The sequence below is a fragment of the Pan troglodytes genome, chromosome 9 (assembly GCF_028858775.2).
Source record: "Pan troglodytes isolate AG18354 chromosome 9, NHGRI_mPanTro3-v2.0_pri, whole genome shotgun sequence".
Lineage (NCBI taxonomy): Eukaryota > Metazoa > Chordata > Mammalia > Primates > Hominidae > Pan > Pan troglodytes.
The window spans coordinates 37,652,537-37,674,901 of NC_072407.2; the positions used below are offsets into that span (position 1 = coordinate 37,652,537).

A 22,365-nucleotide genomic window follows, 5' to 3' on the forward strand; every position below is an offset into this window, starting at 1 on the left:
TTTTATCATGTGCTACTATTCTAAAATCTTTAGATGTACCTTTATTTAATCCTTATAAAAGCCTTTGAGGCAGTATTATCCTCATTTTACAGATGAGGAAACTGAAATACCAAAAAGTTAAAGTAACTCTCCTGGTTGGAATGTTTTGAACACCCTGTCTTTTATCTTCTCTGTGCACCTTTATGGGGTCTAGCTATTGCTGTGGCATCCGCCACAAGGCAGCAGCCTCCCCGTATTGCCTTGGCAGTCCCTATCTCTTCCCTTCTGTGTTCTTGCACCTTGAGATTCATGCACGTCCAGACTGGTGGAATAAACTCCTACAGGCATCCCCACCTAATGATGGCACAGAAGCCTCAGAGCAAGAAAGCAGACACTTACGAAGCAAGCATTCATTAGCAGGCAAGCACAAGACCGTCCATGCAGCCTGTTCTGGAAGCTTATGAAGTTCCAGCTGTGTGCCCACCCTGGTACTGAAGCTGCTCGCTGAATGAAAGGTTCAGTGAAGAAAGGCAGGAGAACGTTCTAGATCAGTAGATTTCAAATTTGAACAGGCATCGGAATCTCCTGGCGGGCTTATTAAAGCACAGATGGCTGGGCCTCACCCCCAGAGCTTCTGATTGCGTACCACGCTTTAAGAGCTGTGATCTAGAAGCAGGATTTTGTTATTCTGTCTGATAAGTAGCATCAGGCAATCAGCACTTCCTTAACCAAAGGCTGGACACAGGACCATTTAGGGAGTGAATCTAGAATGCTACCCCTCCAGGTGTAGATTACAAGATATTCCAGGGTCTTATACCCTAAGGCATAGGGGTGGGGAATGTCTCTAAAAGATTTTAGAAAGTACCGTTAATGTCATCGGTGAAAGCCATTTCTCGAGTCTGTTACACTAACAGGCAGAGCCTGCAGCATTGGTCAATCTATGGGCAACTGAAGTGCACACCGATAGCCAGAGTGTGGCCTTCCTGATAGAGTGCTGGCTGAGTACCCCAGTAGTGTGAATTCCTAGATAGGGCACGTAGGATATAATTTAAATTAGCACAGATGCATCCTAGCACCTGTCCAAGTGAATGTTTTAGAGTAAATTACAGAGCACCTTCACGGGAAGGAAAGTAAACACATCAATGGGCTTTGTTTCCTCCCACAGACTGAACCTGAAATCATAGAGGAAACCAACATTGACAGAGTTCATGAGCCCCGGGGCTATTCCAGGTCTCGACAGGTGAAAGGCCACTCGGAGACCTCCACGCTGAGCTCCCAGCCATCCATCGACGAGGTCAGGCAGCAGATGCACATGCTGCTGGAGGAGGCCTTCAGCCTGGCATCCGCGGGCCACGCAGGCCAGAGCCGGCACCAAGAAGCCTACGGCTCAGCCCAGCACCTGCCCTATTCGGAGGTGGTGACCAGCGCTCCGGGGACCATGACGCGGCCCAGGGCCGGGGTGCAGTGGGTGCCGACCTACCGCCCAGAAATGTATCAGTACAGTCTGCCCCGGCCGGTAAGTCATTCATCCCACCCACCTGCCATCATCCGGTCAGTCTGCCCAGTGAGTTCCAACAGGAGACTCAGAGCAGGGGCTTCTACAGATAAAAGCTTTGGGATCTGGAGATGAACTATGCCAGGCCCTCATCCCATCATCCCATCTTCCACCCATGATCCAAAGCCTAAGCTTTTTGATTCCTGTGGACAATGCACGTGAGAATCCCTTCTCTCCAGCCATAATGTATTTTAGAATGAATTGCCTTTTCTACTATCCCTTCTATAAATGGCTGACCATATTCTTCACGCACTGGTGGTTTCCTACACTTTCAAGCCTGAGACCCATTTTAAATATCAAAAGGCATCTCAGAGCCACGTGCTAAGGGGTTGTGTGGCCTGGTGGTTTAAGCGCACAGGCTTTGAGCCAGATGGCTCGAATTTAAATCTCAGGTCTACCAGATGAAAGTTGACAGAATCAGAATGGAATCACTTGTGTTAAATAAAATTAAATGAAAAATTTTGAAAACCTGGCAAATAGAGCCAAGGAAGGCCAGGGAGAGTTTCATGCATAAATCCATGATAGCAAGAACTGTCATGAAAGACTTTGCAAAAATCACAATCTTGCACAAAGGCCATTGCAACCTTACACACACAAAAAATACTTGTGCGAGGACATCTGTCCAGCAACTGCCTGTCCAGGCTTGGACTGGTACCACACTTGTCATTGATTTTTGCAGCCAAGAATAATTATTTCAAAACAATTATGCAATCCTCCCTCTTTTTCCTTTAAAAACTTTTGTCTTCCTTTGCCTCCCTGAACACAGTTTACTATGGCATGGGTATTCCCATTGCAATAACCATTCCCAAATATCATTATTTTTAGAGACCAAAAAAAAAAAAATCTGTTATTTAGGTTGACAGCCACTTCCTGGCTTTGTAACTTGGGGAAATTATTTAAATTCTTTACAAATAAGAAAAATAAGCTACTTCCTAGACTTGTAAAGATTAAATGAGTTGGTGTATGTAAGGTACTATAAGAATGCTTGGTACGTAGGAAATGCTATAAAAATATTAATCATGGGTTGGACATGGTGGCTCACACCTATAATCCCAGCACTTTGGGAGGCTGAGATGGGCCTATCACTTGAGCTCAAGAGGTCGAGACCAGTCTGGGCAACGTGGTGAAACCCCATCTAAACAAAAATTAGCCAGGTGTGGCGGCATGCGCCTATAGTCCCAACTTTTTGGGAGGCTGAGGTGGGAGGATTGCTTGAGCCCAGGAGGCAGAAGTTCCAGTGAGCCAAGATTGTGAGACTGTACTTCAGCCTGGCTGACACAGGAAGACCCTGTCTCAACAAAAAAAAAAAAAAAAAAAAAAAAAGAATATTCATTGTGATTATTTATTAAGTATCAATTACATTTCCATATTTGAAAAAGCATCCAATGACTGAAAGCTTCTGTAATTTACACTTGATCTTTGTATCACAAAAACCGAGAAGTTATAAGTTTTTGTGACTTAAATCACAATTTTAATTAGTTTGCATTTCATTCATCACCATAGCATCTAAAATATATATTTTTAAAAAGACATAGTTTTATAAACCATAGACTGTAATAGACAATGCCTTGTGCATGTATAGATGCCAGATTCTAGGAATCTGGGATGAGTTCTGGGTTTCAGAGAGAAAGGCCTAGACAGCCAGATCAAGTCTTCCAACAGGTAAGAAGATGCGACGGCCCATAGCCATCATATCTCAATTTTGTAAAACCATCTAAAAAAAAAAATCCATTGTGGGTCATATAATGAAAACTTAAATGGTTCTGCTTATTATAATTGGGGCTTAGTGTTTGTGGCAAGAAGGACAAAAACATCAGCATTATATATATATTATAAATGAAGCCACCTACAGTGGAAAAGGACTGTGAAATAACACAACAGAGAGATGGGTCATCAAACCAGAACTAACCTTTTCTTTTCTGAGACTGAGTCTCACTCTGTCACCCAGGCTGGAGTGCAAGTGCAGTGGCGCAATCTTGGCTCACTGCAACCTCTGCCTCCCAGGTTCAAGCAATTCTCGTGCCTCAGCCTCCCGAGTAGCTGGGACTACAGGCGCATACCACCACACCCAGCTTTTTTTTTGTATTTTTAGTAGAGAGGGGGTTTCACCACGTTGGCCAGGCTGGTCTCAAACTCCTGACCTCAGTTGATCCACCCACCTCGGCCTCCCAAAGTGCTGGGATTACAGGCGTGAGCCATCACGGCTGGCCGAATCAGAACATTATTAAACGCAGTCTTTTGTTATTAAGGTTTCCTTCTTTATCAACAACCTGTGAGGTCCGTATTTTCAGGAAAGGAGAAAATAGCTAACAATACAGAGTAGAAATGATGATGATTCTTAACCCAAGCTCATGCAGAGTCCTTTTGTGCTATGATAATATGGAAATCCATAGAAAAGGTGGCAATTTAGAATGATAACTATGATTACTTTCTGTCTTCTAAAGAGGAGGTGCTTTGAGCTCTGCCGGAAGATAATTGGAAGCTGGTGGTTTAAATACACTAGGCCAGGCTAATGGCATTTATACCATGGAAAAGGTTACTGCTGGCGGCCTGGGATTTCTGCACTGCAGTTTAGGAGACTCTTGATCATATTTTACCTGTTAACTCTGTGAAGAAATTGGACTCCACATCTAATGTCCAATCCAATTTTGCTAGCAGTCATAATGGATCTATGCCAAGCAGAATTAAAACATCCTACAGCCTTCCTGTTGTTGGGAGACAAGAAGGGGATTTCAAAAAAGACAACAGGGCTAACACATCTTCCCCACTAGACTCTTTACAGATGGAATTAATGGTAATAAAAATAACAGCAACAGTTGGCATCTGTTGAGCTCCCATTGTCTACTGGACACAGCTAAGTGCTATGTAGAAATTATCTCTTCTAATCCAACAACCACCCTTTGAGATCAATATTATTATCCCAAAGTACTCAGTGAGGAAACTGAAGCTTGGAGAAGTAAAGAAACTTGCCCAAGTTTATGCAGCAGTAAATGGCAGAACTGGAGTTAGAACCTAGAGCTACCTAACTTCAAATCCCACGCTCTTTCTACCCGCTGGGTGACTTATAGGGACATCTTCCAGGCTCTGATGAGAACTTGAATATCCAAACTTTGGAGTATAATCTTCTTATAAGGAAGCTTACCCAAGGCTGGGCTTTGTGGCTCATGCCTGTAACCCCAGCACTTTGGGAGGCTGAGGTGGGAGGATCGCTTGAGACCAGGAATGTAAGACAAAGCCCTGAGCAATATAATGAGATCCTGTCTCTACGGGGAAAAAAAAAAAAAAAAAAAATTGGCTGGGCCTGTAGTCCTAGCTACTTGGGAGGCTGAGTTGGGAGATCTCTTGAGTCCAGAAGTTCAAGGTTGCAGTGAGCTATGATGACACCATTGTACTCCAGCCTGGGTAATAGAGCAAGACCTTGTCTCTATTGTAAAAAAAAAAAAAAAAAGAAGCAGCAGCAGCAGCTTACCCAGTTGGAGTTTTGCCCATTCTTATCATTGCCCTAGTAAGGGAGGCATCTCCATTAGGGTAAAATTGGGAATTTTATGGTCTTTTTTTCCTCCTCTCCTCGTAAAAACAAACAACTCACCCCAAGCCTTTGTTAATGAGGAAATATGCAGATATATCAGCTATGACTTTGATTCTGCCACAACACTTGGATTCAAGAAATGTTACATTTCTGCATCTGTAGTTCCAGCTACTAGGAGGCTGAAGTTGGAGAATTGCTTGAGCCCAGGAGTTTGAGGCTGGCCTGGGCAACACGGCACAATCCCATCTCAAAAAAAAAAAAAAAAAAAAAGGAAAGAAAGAAAAAAGAAAAAGAAATGTTACATTTCTTGTGTTTCTCCAAATCAATTTGAATCTATTCTGAACTCCCATCTGGCCCAGGGCATGAGAGATTCAATGCCAGTTATTCTGGGGCTCCTTCCGCCTCTGGTTATACAAAAGTTATTAGTGGTTTGATGAAGTGAGGTCCTCACCAGGAAGGAGAGGACCTGCACCAGTCACTGTTGACAGTGCATGGTCCAGCTCGCAGGAGTCCTTGAAGGCAGGCCATTCTATCATAGCTGGACCAGATATGATTCTATCTATCTGGGCCAGATTGGGAATGGGGCTCTTTGCCTTGGAATGGCCCTAAGAAATCCTTCCCTGTAAGTCACCTACCTCTGGCAAATAAGTACCCTTATGAGCTTAGAAAAATCCTTATAGTGAGTAAAATCCAGTTTGTACAGCAAGGCTGTATGAGAAGGGAGAGAGGGAAGGCGGGAGAGGAAGGCTGGAGAATCCTTATCTCAGCCCACAAACTCAGATGGGCAAGAAAAGTAACTTTATTTTTCTGTGATCTTCTCCGCGTGCCAGAAGCTCAGTCTCAGTTCAGGCTCTTCCTCCGTATTTTATGGGGACCTACATGATGTTGGGTAGGGGGAAGGCTGCAGTATCTGGTCCCCGTTTGTCCTCATCTCACCATTCCAGCTGGTGTCCCTGAGAAGCCCTTGTTCCCACCTTTTCTCGGGTTGCCCGTCCAGGCAGAGCATAGCCGTATCCTCTTTCTCCTACTCAACACGCCCTCACCAGATTCTTCCCTTCCTTCCTTCCATGCTTGTGTGTGTTCAGGTGAGCTCACTCTGTCCCTTGCTCTGTCATTCTCTTGCTCAAGCACACGTGCACACGCACGCACCTGCCCCTCTCCGGTGGCTTCTTTGCCACCACACAGGACTGTTAAAGGCACTTCCGGTCTACTTCCATACCACCATACTCTTCTTTTCCTGCACCCCGTGGAAGGAGGGGGAGTTTTGTGCTGTTGCTGATTCCTGGCCTTTCCTAGAGGCAGACACAGGTCCCTTGTCTTTCAGATTCCCCACATTTTGATGAGACTTATGTCTTCTCCTCCACCTCTTCCCCCAGGGTGAGACAGGACAGAAGGCCCCTTTTCCAGGCCCACTGGCATCTAAGCTCTTGCTTCCTCTCTGGCTCTCCTCTCCTTCCTATCCACAGAGTGTAAATGTACCTCGCTTCTTTGAAATCTCTTGTTTATGGCATCAAACTGAGTATTTTAGGACTTAGATATTCAAAATCCTAGGTTCTTGCAATTTAGTAGCTTTGGCTTATGAAACTCTGATAAGAATAGTCAGGCGGATCACAAGGTCAGGAGTTCAAGACCAGCCTGGCCAACATGGTGAGACCCCATCTCTACTAAAAATAGAAAAATTAGCCAGGCATGGTGGTGGGTGCCTGTCATCCCAGCTACTCGGGAGGCTGAGGCAGGAGAATCGCTTGAACCTGGGAGGCAGAGGTTGCAGTGAGCTGAGATCACGCCATTGCACTCCAGCCTGTGCAAAAGAGCAAGACTCTGTCTCGAAAAAAAAAAAAAGAATTGGCTCTTGTGCCCTCCTCAGTCTTTTGTGCCTCCTTCCCTGGGACAGGGAAAGGGCCCTAGATTCGAAGAACTGTGGAGGAAAAATGACTACGATTACTGTTGAGCATCCCAAATTCTTTGGGACCCCTTTACCAGTCCCTCCAACCACAGGCTGTCCCCTGCAGCCTGTTACCCCTGTAGTGCCACCCTGGAGGTTTATCTTCACCAGATCCCTCCTCCTGGGTAAATGCACATGCACAGAAGAGACCAGCATGCACTGGGGCTCGTCGGAGCTCCCTCTCCACTGGGAATGCTAGAGAGTATGGCACTGACCCACTTCCCTCATTCCCTCCTGAGGGACACTCAGCACTGAAACTTCAAACAGACTGTGGTCCCCTCCCCTCCCCTCCCCCTCCCCTTCTCCCCTCCCCCTCCCATTCCCCTCCCCCTCCCTTTCTCCTCCCCTCCCCCTTCCCCTCCCCTTCCCCTCCCCCTCCCTCCCTCCCTCCCTTCCTTCCCTCCTTCCTTCCCTCCTTCCTTCCATGTTACAACCAAACTTCTGAGCTCAGAGAGTGCTCTCTTCTAGTCACACACAGCCTCCTTCAGCCTCAGAGACCTGCAATCTGACTGCCTTCAGTCCTGAGTCTTTTATCTCCTTCCTGGCCAGAGGGCAGGGACCCCAAAAGATGGGGTCCTTAGGTTTTCCTCACAGCCAGCATCATGGCACTGGGAACTTGGAACCTGGCAACAGTTTCGTGCAATAGCTTCTAATGGATTCCTGTCACAGAGCAGCCAGGAGAGAGCCAGATTCCAAATACATGAGGCAGGAAACTAGAAGGCAAAGACAAGAGGACTTAGAACCAGGGGGAACATGCACAGGAGTGGGTAGAAGACACCCTGGGGGAGGATTCCTTCAACCACGAGCACGTGGCACAGGCTGCCCCCTCTGTGTTTTATGTGGCTCCCGTGGCTGTCCTGGGGCCCTGAGGATACAGCCCAAAAGGGTCTGCCTGATCTCCTGTGCCATCTTGCTTTGTACCTGGCAAAATCTTCAAGAAGGGAATTCCCTTGCTGCTTGTCAGAAGTTCAGAATTTTTCATCAGTTCTCTTGGTGAACTGCTATAGGACATCCACAGACATAGCCTTTTCTTGGCTGGGAAACTCTGCTGACTACAGAATAAGCCTTCCAACAACCTGAGATAAAAATAGGTTGTCTGTCTCCTCCGCTGAATAGCATGAGAGGCCAGAAGAGAGAAGAGGGGCTGTAAATCTCCTTTGTCTATTTTGGGAAAGAAGTGCCTCACTTGGTTTATTGATAGTCATGGAGGGTAAAGCTGGAAGGACCTCCAGGACAAGGATTTGCTAACTGTCTGCAGAACCTCAGGGTTCAGGGAGGTCCTCAGGGGGTCATTAGACAGATAAGTGAAGGGCCAAATTCACCAGGGCACCTCCTCCCCAACTTCAACCAGAGAAGCCCTGCTTTCGTCTGTCTATGTAGTAGGGTCTGCTGGAATGGTGTCATGGCTAAAGAAACGTTTGGAAGCTTGTGAGATAGGCCAGTGCCTTATTTCACAAGGAAAGCAAAACAAAACAAAATCAAAACAAGGTTCAGAAAGGCTGAATGACATATCCAGAGAGAGTGAATGGCTGAATCAAGATAACAGCCTGAGTTGCCTTACTCCTTGTTCACTCAGCATTCATTCAGAAAATAGTTAGGTAACATGGCTAGGGGCAAGACATTTTGCTTGGTAATGGGAGACTACTGTAATAAGACAGACCTGGTTACTGCACTCCAAGGCATTTAGGATGTAGTGGAGCTGAAGATTTGGTTCCCTGAATGCTGTCTTAGCATACATTGTTTACTGATGCTCAAAAAAAATTGGAAGTACAGCACAGCAACGTAGCTTTCCATATTGATTCAGTCAGTACTTCTGGATCTGGGCAGATGTTTTCTTTCATTCTTGTTCTAGAAAGATAGTATTGCTGACACACTTCTAGGTTGACTCCTCTCTGAGCACTTTGCATTCCATGTCTTCTGGGTGCTAACGAGAAGCCATTTGTTAGTGTCATTGCCATCCCTTTGTAGGTGATATGCCTTTTGGGCTGCTTTTAAGATCTCTTTGCCTTTGGTATTGTTTCACTACAGTGTATCTAGATGTGTGTTTTACTTTATTGATCCTACTTGGGATTATTAATTTACTTATTTTATCAATTCTGGAAAATTCTTAGCCATTGCTTCTTCAAATACTGCCTTGTCTTTGTTTTCCTTCTTCTCTCCTTTGGGACTTTGGTTAGCTGCATGTTAGACCTGCTCATTCCATCCTCTGTGTCTTGTATTTCTCTTTTATATTTTCTATCTTCTCGGCCCATTGTGCATCATTCTTAGTAATTTCCCCAATTCCATTTTCTAGTTTATTAATTCTCTATTTGTGATTAATCTATTATTTACTTCCTCTACACTGAATGTTTTTATTTTAATAATCATGTTTCACTTCTGAAAGTTCTATTCTTTTTCAAATCTGCTGGATCATTTCTAATAGTATCTGTCTGGTCAATTATTATTATTATTATTTTTAGACGGAGTCTTGCTCTGTCACCCAGGCTGGAGTGCAGTGGCGTGATCTCGGCCCACTGCAACCCCCACCTCCTGGATTCAAGCAATTCTCCTGCCTCAGCCTCCCGAGTAGCTGGGATTACAGGCGCGTGCCACCACGCCCAGCTAATTTTTTGTATTTTTAGTAGAGACGGGGTTTCACCATGTTAGCCAGGATGGTTTCGATCTTCTGACATCGTGATCTGCCCACCTCAGCCTCCCAAAGTGCTGGGATTACAGGCGTGAGCCACCACACCCAGCCTGGTCAATTATTTCTTAAAAACATTTCTTACATTGTTATTTTTTGTCTTGTGTCTGGAAATTCCAAACTCTAAAGTCCTTAAAGGTCTGAATCTTGTTTGTTTTTTCTACTCTTTTTAACTTCACTTTTCTGGTGTGTTCATGGTCTTAGATCATGAGCTCCACTTGCTTCATCTTAATCGGTGCTAATCCTGAGAGACGACTTTAGGGACACTTTTCTCCAACGAGGATTTACAATTGCTTCTGCCTGAGCTGGGAGCATTGCCATCCATCCTCCCTCCCTAGAAGGGACCAATGCTAGCCTCCTTTTGTGTTGGAGGTGAGTGCCTCAGGTTCAGCCACCTCACCTCGTTCTGTTCCAAGGCTTGATCTCTTCATCAACTGTCAATATGGCGTTTGTTTTCCAGGCCACTTTGCCATTCATATTTGCTTACCTTCAGTATTTTCACCTCTGGTTTCAGCTCATGGTTTTGTTTTAGTTTGCTGAGGTGTGGGGTAGGGGAATAGTCCCTTGGGATTTCCCTGACATCTTGCAGTTTCACACTGCATTAAAAAGTAGGTTTAATCCTGGACCTCGTCGTTATTGAGTGGGTTGGCCCTTATGAAGATGTAGTCTGCCATCATGCTGGAGGGAGAAGACTTCATTATTCAGTTGAAAGAATCCTGTTTGTGGATCCCCTGTGCTGCTGTTTTTTGTCCTGATGCCTTCAGGTTTAAAATCCTGTCATCCTCCTCCTTGAGAGATCTGATGGGCAGAATACCTGAAGAAAGAAACGGATGAGAACCGCAAGTAAAGCTTTGTCTTCACAGAGAGCATTTCTAGATTTTCTCTTGCTAAAGGAGGTTGTGGCCTGGCTCTTTCTAATCCTGTCTGTCTCTGTCTGTTTTGCTTTTATCCCCTCACATGTTGATAAAAGTCTTCACTTTTCTGGTGACAGTTCTAGTCTTTTATCTTTGAATAGTGCTTTATAGATTGCAAAAGACATACACACACACACAGACTTACCTGATCTTCTCAGCAGCCCTCTGAGCAAGCATTGTTGTCCCCATTTCAGAAGAGGTCCAGAAATGTCACCTGAGTTCTGAAGGACCTAAAGTCTGTTCATCAGGACCTTCACACATACCTCCTCACTCCAAATCCATTGCTTTTCTCCACTAAACCTGCTCTCCCTTGAGAGAAAGTAAAACACAATCAACGATTCATCCATTTAACCATCTAATATTTATTGATCACCTGTTATATACCAGGCACTGTTCCAGGTATAAGGATATCTCTGACAACAAAGCCCTTGCCCTTATTACACTCTAGTTGGTAGCAGATCGTAAATAAACAAGCAACCATATAAAGTCAGAGAGTGATCGTTGCCATGATGAAAAATAGATAAATGGGGCTCTAGGGGAGTCTGGGGCTGGATGAATGAAATGAAACATGAAGCCCTGGGAAGAATGGTGAGGAAAGCACCCAGGTGGAAGAAAAGCCCAAGGTGAGACAGAACTTGGCGTGTTCTGAGAATGGTTGGAGGGCCCTGTAAGTACAGTGGCCCCAGCGAGAGTGGTGGGAGGTGCAGTAGAAGAGATGGCTGGAAACATGTGAGGGAAGATCTTAGAAAAAAGTCTGAGTAAGGAGGCAGAGTCTGACCCTTGGAAGTTTACTTCCTCCTCAAATAAGAGGAACCTGTGTGCTGATCGACTCTGGGTGTTAACAACTCTCCCTGTATTGCTTGTCTCTTTCACAGGCTTACAGGTTTTCCCAGCTTCCTGAGATGGTCATGGGCTCACCGCCTCCACCCGTACCTCCCCGGACTGGTCCTGTGGCTGTTGCTTCTCTCAGGCGGTAACACGTTCCTTTCTTTGTTTTGTTTGGAATATTTGGAAAAGGGTCAGTCCTATGTAGCCTGACCTGACAACAGCACCGGCAAATTTCCTTCATGCTCCACCCCATCCAGGGTGTGTCACCTGTACAGACAACCATGCGCCTGTGGCATCCCAAGTACCATGAATGAACAGATCACGGTGCTTTTGTGCTTTTTAACCAGAAAGTTCTTGAGAATCCACAGTTGAAGAAGCCCAAGGTCAACTGCCCCATACCTGGAAAGCCTCACACCATGACCTTGAACATCTAAAAATGACTCCAGCTCAGGCTACCACAACAGCTGCTACCAAAAGTCCCTTGGTTATTTAAGGGTGGTGTCTGAGAAGCCAGGGAGGGGCAGGCATGTCTGGGCATCCACCCCAACTCTTGACTTCCAAGAGGGAGAGATTGAAAATGTATGAAGTCAGACATCTCAATTGCAACACATATGTTAAGCATGTTCTTTGCTTTAGGAAAATCTAACGAGTGCATGTTTTTAATAAGGATGGACGAGAAGAACAAAAGCCCTGAGCACTGGGAAAGGCTCTGTGCCCTGGGGTACATGTGGACCACTGCCCTGGCCTTCCTACTCCAGCTTCCCCCAACATACAAATCACATCCTATCTGTGAACCATGGGCCTGGGCTTTGTGAATGGGGAAGAAAAATAGGAGTTTCCCTCGGAATAGGAGGGACCCTGCTCTCATTGCCAGTGGTTTAGAATGCGGAGGGGCGTAGACATCACTTCTTGCCACCAGCCGAGCCTGGGTGGAAAGCAGCAGACCCTGACCTGCTGTGCAGCCCCAGCAGTTGGCCTTGCCCCTCCAGCCCCTGTTTCTCTATCTGTAACATGAGCACAGGGGCCTAGATGATCTCAAAAGCTCCAGGATTCCCCAGAAAGGGGTCTCAGAATTGCTTATCGAGCATAACTCAGAATTTTCCCAACAAGGGTTTTCTGAACAAGTAGCAGATGCCTGGAACAGTGTGTGGGAAGCCAGGGCTGTGGGAACAAGCAAGCAGAGAGGGAGGGAGGGAGACCCCACCCTGATGAACGGTCACATCATACAGCCTCCACATTGGACCTTCCTAGGAGAGTAGCAACGGGCTTCTTGGTTACTCCTGAGAGTCCTGGATTGGAGGGGCCTCATACCAGCAATTTGTGGGAGGTTTGCTGAAGGCCAGCATCAATTTCTTATTTCTTCTTTCAACCACCTGTCTCCTCCCAGGCCCCTCCACGCCATTTGCTATCTTGCCACATATCGGGGGTGGGGGGTGCACTGCCCTTCATATAAACTCAGGATTAGACCAGGAAGGAACCTTTGAGATGAGTTTGTCTACCCCTGTCATTGTATAGATGAGGAAACAGGCTTGGAAAGGGAACATAGGCGGGGCATGGTGGCTCATGCCTGTAATCCCAGCACTTTGGGAGGCTGAGGTGGGTGGATCATTTGAGGCCAGGAGTTTGAGACCAGCCTGGACAATACGGTGAAACCCCGTCTATACCAAAAATACAAAAATTAGGTGGGCGTACTGGCATGCACCTATAATCCCGGCTACTTGGGAGGCTAAGGTGGGAGAATCGCTTGAACCCAGGAGGCAGAGGTTGCAGTGAGCCGAGGTGGTGCCACTGCACTCCAGCCTGGGTGACAGAGTGAGACCTTGTCTCAAAACAAAAAAATAAAAATAATGAAAGAGAAGGTAGCTGGAACCCAGACCTCTGCCTCCCATGTTCTCCCTTGCCGTGGCTGTCATTTGCTTTGTGACAGCCACTGCTCAGCTCAGAGGGTGGCCCTGTGGGGGGCCAGACCTGCTGCAGCTGTCTTTGCCTCTCTCCCATTGGGCTAATTTTAGGGGAGCCTGAAGTCCCTCTGTGAAACTGCCTCAGGCAAGGGTTGATGCTTGTGAAGGAAAATGGTCTGTGGCTGAAGGACCCTTTGGAAAACCAGGAGATGCCCGCGTCTACAGAGCCCAGGCTGCCCTCTTCTTACACGGCTTTCTGAGCACTAAGTGGAAATAGGATGTGTTAAATGGGCTTGATTCTCTGATTGCTGGGGGAACAAAAAAAAGTTCTGTTAGAATGTCCACTGCTCCCTGGAGCACCCCGAGCTTCCAAGTCTTGGGCTTGGTGCTTCCTGCCAGTTAGGAACAGGGAATGTGGCTCCCCAGCTGTCCCGGGTCCCCTTTCTGGTGTCGGTGAGAAGGGAGCAACCAGGCACTCCAGAGAGAGCCTTCCCATTGGCTGCTGATGATGTCATCACCCCCTGGGTCGACCATCCCCAGCTAATACCCAAGGCTAATTGCTTTTCTTATTTTATGTGGAAATTAAATGTTCTACCACCCAGAGACATGAGAGCCACCCTTAGGGGAGAACTGACCTTGAACGTCTAAAAATGATTTCAGCTGAGGCCACCGTGACAGCTGCTACAAGTCTGGGTGCCTCCTGCCCTGCTGGTGTTCCTAGAAGTCCGTTTGTTATCTGGGAATAAATCCAGTCCTGGGGACCTCATGAGGCTTGGAGGCAGCTGTCCATGCCCAAAGGTGACGGGGCGCACTCCTCCTGCTCGGGACGCCGCCTGAGGTCTGGGACAGTGCTAACGCAGTCCCTCTGCCCCATCTAGATCCACCTCAGACATCGGCAGCAAGACCAGAATGGCCGAGTCTACAGGGCCCGAGCCGGCCCAGCTGCACGACAGCGCCTCCTTCACGCAGATGTCCAGAGGCCCCGTGTCCGTGACGCAGTTGGATCAGTCGGCTTTAAATTACTCAGGTGGGCAAGAGAAAAGCCCGAGTGTGCCCCCCACCACTGCTGCTGTGCCCTGTCCTCCCTCAAATCCCCAATTCCAATCTCCTTTCTACCTACCACCCTCAGGAATCACAGCCACTGCATTTCTGGATCCCCTCATAACTTCAGGAGCCCCAACTAAAAGAGCTGCTGGTTTTCTTTCTTTTAAAGATCTGAAATTGGGCAAAATCCCAAGTTATGCTAAAGTCAGCATGTATGTTAACATTTTGCCAGACTTCAGTTCAATTTTTTTGGTTTTGTCTTTAAAGCATTCCAGATACAGCCATCCACCCCCATTTCATTCCCCTTCTCTCAAAAGGTGATCCCGGGCCTCAGGTGATAGGTTTTAATCCTTTGCCACTTATGTATGTTTATATAACAGTATATATTAATGTTTAATGTATTTGAAATTTACATAAATGATATCATGGCATACATTTCCTTTTGTACTTTCTCTATTTAACAGTGTTTTAAAAAATTTCTCCAGGTTGCTATACACACACTATATAGATCTAGTTCATTCATTTAAACTGCCATGTGGTATTCTATGATAAGCCACAGTTTATACTTTTCTCTATTGATGGACATAATGGTAGTTTCCAGTTTTTTTGCTGTAACAAACAATGCTGAAATGAACATTGAGGTTTGTACATGACGTAATTGGTTTCTTAGTTTATCCAAACCATACCTTTTAGGCTAAAACTGCAAGCACTCAGTTGCCAGCACTTAGTAAAGCATTCATGGTGTCTAGAAATTCCACCAGTGAAGTCCATTTCTTTTGGTTCTTTTTCTTGGCTCTTTAAAAATACACATTCTCCTGGGAGGAAAACACCTGACCACCAAGGTGTTATTTCCTCTTGCTGGCAGGTCAGGGGTGTTGGGATGGGGATGGGGGAGTTGGACCACCACTTCTGTAGAAAGCCAGGTCTGAGTCCCAGCAGATGATGCCCTTTCATTCTGACTGCGAGGGTGAGTGGGGCTGCATGGCAGGTGGAGGTCTGCTGCTCCCCCGACCCCTGGAGACCTTTGTCCTCTCATCCCCTAGCCACGGCCAATCCCGGAGTCCTCCTCTGCTTCCCTAGATTCCCCAGGCCTGGGCAGAGGCAGGCCTAGTGGGCGGGGTGCTGGCTGGGCCCACAACTCCCTCTTTAGGGGATGAGAAGAAGGGAAAATTCCAGAGCACTACTAGTGCATGCTGCATTTGGTGAAGTTAGAAAAAGACTTTCCTTCCCCAGGTGAGTACAGACTCCACCCCTGGCAAAGGGAATACTGTCTGGACTTTAGGCCCACTTGGCCTCTAGGCCAGATGCTCTTGAGCAGTGCACCACCTGCCCAGCTGTGCACAGTGGCTCTAGAAGAGGTCCACAAAGAAAGAAGACCAGGTGGCCTGGCGCGGTGGCTCATGTCTGTAATCCCAACACTTTGGGAGGCCGAGGCAGGCGGATCACAAGGTCAGGAGTTCGAGACCACGGTGAAACCCAATCTCTACTAAAAATACAAAAAATTAGCCGGGCACGGTGGCAGGCGCTTGTAGTTCCAGCTACTCAGGAGGCTGAGGCAGGAGAGTGGCGTGAACCCAGGAGGAGGAGTTTGCAGTGAGCCAAGATCGCGACACTGCACTCCAGCCTGGGCGACAGAGCGAGACTCTGTCTCAAAAAAAAAAAAAAAGAAAGAAGACCAGGTTTCCTCCATCACATCCCACCTGCCTCTGTTGCTACATCACCTGGGATCTTAGCCATCATGGCCAGGTCCACTGCACCTTAAATGAAACTAAATTCCCCAGCAAATGTTACAGCCCAGAGCAAGCTCCCCTCAGCTCAGACCTGATTTAATGAGACTTCAAATCCAGCAGCCAGCCAGGGAGCCAATGAAACTGACTTTATTTGGCTCTTGGGTGGCTGGATCCCTCAGACCAGCCTCTCTTAACCTCCCTCCTCCATTTCCTCCATGCCAGGTAATACGGTGCCAGCAGTGTTCGCCATCCCAGCTGCCAACAGACCTGGCTTCACCGGCTACTTCATCCCAACGCCTCCCTCATCCTATAGGAACCAGGCCTGGATGTCCTATGCAGGAGAGAATGAGCTCCCGAGCCAGTGGGCAGATTCGGTGAGACCCTTGCTCTTCACCTCATAAAACTTTACCTGCTTAACACATGCCAAAAAGTAAATTAGATAAAAGGTTGAGACTGAAGGTTTTGTTATCTCAGCCTCCTCACAGTACCCGGATGACTAAAGTCAGCCATTTTAAAGGAGACAGATGGTGTGGTGAGAGGGGATGTCCCCTTGACAGAGGACCTTGAGACCTGCCTTCTAGTCCAGCTCCCACCTCTTCCTAGCAGGACAACCTTAATCAAGTACATTTTTATAATAATAACTACCATTTGTTGAGTATTTTCTATCTACTAGACACCTTGTCAGATGTTTTGTTTATATTATTTAATCTTTATTACAATCTTAGGTAGGTATTATTCCCGTGATTACTCCCATCTTGCAGATGAGGAAATCAGGGCCGAGTCAGGGGATGCCACTTATCTAAGGCCACACAGCTAGGAAGGAAATGCCAAGGACAGAATTCAAACCCACACCTGTCTGGCTCCAAAGCTTTTATTAAATTTGTTTCTTTTAGCATACAATTCTGTAAAGTTTTAGAAGAAATGTCAGAAAATGAAGGATTAGAAACCCAAGATTGGGCTGGGTGCCGTGGCTTATGCCTGTAATCCCACCACTTTGGGAGGCTGAGGCGGGCAGGTCACCTGACATCAGGAGTGAGAGACCAGCCTGGCAAACATGGTGAAACCCCTTCTCTACTAAAACCACAAAAATTAGCTGGGCGTGATGGTGAGTGCCTGCAATTGTAGCTACTGGGGAAGCTGAAGCAGGAGAATCACTTAAACCCAGGAGGCAGAGGTTGCAGTGAGCCAAGATCGCGCCACTCCACTCCCGCTGGGGCGATAGAGCAAGACTCTGTCTCAAAAAAAAAAAAAAAAAAAAAAAAAAACCCAAGACTGAATTATTACATTTATTAATTTTCCAGATGACCAAGTCTTACCCCTTTAATTTCCAAAACATTTAAAAATATATGCAGCTTGGCATAAAAATGTTTCTGAAATGAATGCTATCTTCCCTCTCCTCCGTTAAAAGAGTATACAATGTAATTTGCCTTTTATGAATGATTCAATATCCTTATGATGCCTCATTATACTAAAATGGCATTTGTAGGATGAACTCTCATGGCTCGTAGGATTATTGACCTTATATTGTGAAATATCTCCAAACTGCTATAATTTTTGGAGTTACTATCATGGCTCAATATATATTTTTTCTGACTTTGCTTCTAGTGGCCACTCAATATTGCTGTTAATGTCCCCACATCTAGTAATATGCCCACCCTTAAGTGTGCTTTGCATCATGTGCCGTTATCTGCAAATGAGGCTTATCTGTGCTCATTAGAATTGTTTGTAAACTTGGAGTAAATAAGCTCTAAGAGAGGAACTAGAGGGATCCCCTGCTGTTCAGTCTGTGAATCTGAATGTGGGACTTTACGGCATCTGTTTGTATTGTTTGGGGGCCTTTTTTGTGTCCTTTGTCATTCTCTGCTATTCCATATGGCTGATACCACTGGATATGATTTGAGCAATTCAGAGGTTATTGATTTGGTAATTCCACTTCATCTGAAAGTTATGCAGACTTTTCAGAAAGTAGATGATGTTTAACTTGAACTACTTAGGCAGTAATTCCCTTACGCCTGCAGCTTTGACAGTTCACCTGTTGTGTGGAGTGTAACCCTGGGCACCAACTGGAGTTGGTGAAAGTATTTTCCAAAACCTTGACCCCTGTGTTCAAGACACTTAAAATTATAATTTAGCCAGGCTTATAACTACATCTAGATGCCTTTGGGCTCATAATTGCCTTAAAGATGAAGATAAAGGAACCAAGCAAATGGAAACGTAACCTTCCTGCCATGATGACTATACTGGACCCTTTTGGGCTCATCTCCCAGTGTGAAGGAGAACCAATGTCCTATTAGTTGTTTTTAATTAAGAGGAAGATGATTGCTACAGCCTAATTGGGCCTTTCCTGGAGCCCAATTATCACCTGCAATTAAGCAGGGAGGCGTGCCCATGAAAGGAGCAAGGTGAAACGGGTGATTTATAGCATATGAAAATAAGTGCAGGAAGCTCAGAGAGACCAGTTGTCAGCTTGAAAAGGGTCCAGGAATAATGCACACCTTCCACATCTATGTGAGAAAGCAAAGTCCCTCACCAGCATTTGGATGTCTGACCTTCCTGATCCCAGGAGCTAGCTTGTATAAAATCACCTGGACCTGGGATAACAAATAGGTTTCATCCTTGGTGCCAGATGGAGAAGGATTGGGAGGGGCTTCCAGGCTCAGCAGGAAACTGCTGTGATAAAGTTGGTGATGTCTGCCATGGGCACTGGCTAGGGAAGTAGTAGTATTTGCCAGCCCTGAATTTTGGCGGGAAGGGCATGATGGCTCCAGCCTGCATCTACTGTAAGGGAGGAAGAGTTTCTCATGTCATCTTCCCTGCTTCTGCCCTGCTGCTGAATATTGCCCTGAGGATACTCCAGTGGGATCAGGTATCCCTTGCCTGTCCCAGCCACCAGCACCAACAAGCTTGATACCATAGAGCTGAGGGGTCTCAGGAGTTGGACATTGGCTCTCTCAGCCACAGCAAGTACAGTTAGCTGAATTTGAAATGCAGGGAAAGGGAATGTGGTAGCTTCCTTCTCAAAAATTTGACCCCAGCCAATCATTCTTCAGTGATTTTCAAACTGTGCTCCTCAGAACCCCAGGTTCTGAGAGACTCCCTGCTCTTGCTCTGCACAATTCTGAGCACTGGTGTACAGCAATAAGCAAGTGAGGCACTCTCCACCTTCATGGAGTTGACAGCCTGAGACAGGCAATGGCATCAGGAGCAATAACTGTTAACGCTGGAGAAAGTGCAAGGAAACATTTAACAGGGACCCCTAGGCAATTGTTGGGCTGGGAAAGGTCTCCTGAAAGAAAGGAAATTTGAGCTGAGATCTGAAATACGTACCCCATGTCCTGGTCTTGGTTCTTTGGTGAGCCCAATAACCTGTACTTTCCCAGCTCATGTGGCCCAAGGACTCAGACAGCCCAACTCTGGTTTTCCTCTAAGATACAAATGAAACATATCAGTCCTTGTATATAAAGACCCACACTTAGTGCCATTTTGTCTGTCTTTGCTGGGTCTTGTGGGGAAATCAAAGTCCCAACTTGTAACTTGGGACATCTGTTCCGTTACTTCTTTCCTGGCTTGGGTCCTCATCAGTTCTCATCCGACCCATTGAGAAAGCCTTAGAACTTGTCTGCTCCCTACCTCCAGTGGGTCCACCTCCAGGTGTCCTTTCCAAATGTAGACTCCCCCTCTGCCTGACACCCATCCGTGGCTCCCAGCCCAGGCGTCAGCCGCACATCTCAGGAACCTGCCTTCTCAGGAGGGATCACCGGAACATCCAGCAGGGAGGAGAGGGGGCTGCTTTCCTACCACACATCCCCCATCTAGAGTTTCTGAGTCATCACCCCATCCAATTGGTGATGTCCCGCTCGATTCCTATGTTCAAATCCTAACCCCCAAGGTGATGGTATTAGGACATGGGACCTTTGGGAGGTGATTAGGTCATGAGGGCGAACCCCCTAATGAATGGGATTAGTGCCCTTAGAAAAGAGGCATGAGAGAGACCCCCGACCTCTCCTGCCATGTGAGAGGATAGTGAAAAGAAAGACAGCTGTCTCTGAACCAGAAAGTGGGCCCTCACCAGATACAGAATCTGCCGGCACTTTGATCTCAGACTTTGCAGCCTCTAGAACTGTGAGAAAGAAATTTCTGTTGTTTATAAGCTCCCCAGCTTATGGTATTTCAGCATAGCAGCCAGAACAGACTAGGACTTCCTGCTCCATCCTCCCTTAGGAGCCAGATGAGCATTGCTGTTAAGCATGGGAACAGGCTGTATTTCTCAGAAGTGTGACATTGAAAACGGGTAGATCAAACGGGACATGCAGACTCTGTAGCCTGATATTTAGCAGCTTATGAATCCAGCCCTGTCTGTCTTGCCTGAGCTCCTCCCACACTAAACACACCCTCTCTGGTCAGCCTGAGGTCACTGATGCTCCCTGGGGACACTCTCTTCTTTTTGTACTGTTACGGGATCTTTGGGGTATCAGTTTTCTTCCTGGAAGCCTCTGTGGCCGGTGGTGCTTTTGCCCGAGTTCTTGTCCTGGGTCCAGGAAGAATGAGGTATGCAGACACATGAAAAGTGAAGAAGGTGAAAAGGAGGTTTATTTAGTGTTAGAACAGCTCAGAGGAGACCCACAGTGGGTAGCTTCTCTCTGTAGGCAGGTCATCCCATGGAGTGTTCAGCTTTCAGCAAAGAGGTGGCCCTGGGGACGGTGGCTCCTCTCTGCCCACTGCTCATTCCACCGTCTGCTGCTCTCAGCAGAGAGGAGGCCCTGGAGAGGGTGGCTCCTCTCCACAGCAACTTGTTCAGACATCTCTGCATGTCTCTGAAGCTCTCAGCAGGGAGGGTAGTTCCTCTCTGCTGCTGGTTGTCCCATAGTCTCTCTCTCTCCTGCCCTGCTCTGACTGAGCCCCAGGGCTTTTATGGACCTCAGAGGGGAGGAAGTGTGTGCTGATTGGTCCATGGGTGGGCCCAGAAGAGGTACCACGAGTCCCCACTCCAGCCTGAGGACTGGCAGGTGGCCCCCAACCTTCAGGGCCCCCCTGGCCTTCTGAAGGTAGGGCCTTGTGGGAGACCCACCCTCTTCCGCCCAGGAGTCTGTCTGTCCGCCCCACCCCTTGCCATTCATGGCCCTGGGGGCTTGTCCCCAACCCCACTCAGAAATCAGAGCCCCTACGGGGGAAGAGAGAGGCCAGGCAGCAGAAGCAGACACCCCCAAGCCAGCAGGGAGGGGGGGCACCTTCCCAAGATGCTGAGGATGCAGGCTGATGCCCAGTCTTGTGCCTGGGAGGGTGGCTGCAGCTGCACCCAGGGAGCTCCAGATCTGCCAACTCTGAAGGGGTGGAGTTCCAACTTGTCTCTGGCTCCTGCCTGCTCTGTGGAGGGGGAAGGCCAGGTCTGCAGCTATGGGTGGGGTGGTTGTAGCAGTACCCAGGGCAGATCCTGCCTGCTTCTGGCCCCCTCCAAATCCACAGGGAGGCTCGAATCCACAGCACAATTTGGGTGGCTGTAGCCCCACCCAGGAGGGCAGGGCTCCTGCCTGCTCCATAGAGCAGGAGGCCTGGGTCTGCAGTCATGGTTTGGGTGGCTGCAGCAGCATCCAGGGGAGCTCCTGCTCCAACTGAGAAGGGGCAGGGCTCCCACTGGCTCTATGGAGTGTGCAGCCCTAGCCACGCATCCCTGCTGCAGCCGGTATGATGGCAGCAGCCTCTGCCATCAGTACTCCCGTACATTTTGATTTGATGATTTACATTTGATTTTCCCTTTGCCCAGAATCCCCCTCCCACTGCATCTTCCTGGAGGGACCCTGTTCAACTTCCAAACTCATCTAAGCTGCCGAGTCCTCCCACACATACTTCATTCGCCATAGCACCCTGTGCCTCTGTTGTCTGTGGGTGCTTATTCTATAGTGTTCCAATTAACATCATGGGGTATGTGGACTATCCTGAAACAGCATCCCTGTATGTGCCACTGTTTCTGTGGGAGAATCGACTCTAAATTCAAAATTACTTACTTGTCCTTATTCCTAGAAGTTTACATATTTTAAGCATAGGACTCTGTGTCTTCCACTTTTGATGAAGAGAGAAAAATGTTTCAAGAAACTAAAATCATATCCCAGATCCAAGACGTTGTAATGCAGTGATTAATTCCAGCCCTTAAAGCAGACAGACCTCTGCAAAGAGTGTCTTGGTAGCTTGTCGCCTTAGACTGTGGCACTCTTCAGTTTCCTCATCTGCAAGGTAAGGCTAACAATACCGACCTCCTAGCT

General features: G+C 47.2%; 1 protein-coding gene across 5 annotated transcripts in view; it reads left to right on the plus strand.

The window, feature by feature from the left end:
- Positions 1-22,365, plus strand: part of KIAA1549L (KIAA1549 like) — a 298,917-nt gene that overhangs the window by 269,328 nt on the left and 7,224 nt on the right. For all 5 annotated transcript variants that reach the window (XM_063782837.1, XM_016920649.4, XM_016920651.4 and 2 more), the window contains 4 exons: positions 1,145-1,495; positions 11,481-11,578; positions 14,213-14,361; positions 16,331-16,482. In XM_063782837.1, the coding sequence (XP_063638907.1) occupies positions 1,145-1,495; positions 11,481-11,578; positions 14,213-14,361; positions 16,331-16,482 (750 nt within the window). The remainder of the gene's footprint in view (positions 1-1,144; positions 1,496-11,480; positions 11,579-14,212; positions 14,362-16,330; positions 16,483-22,365) is intronic.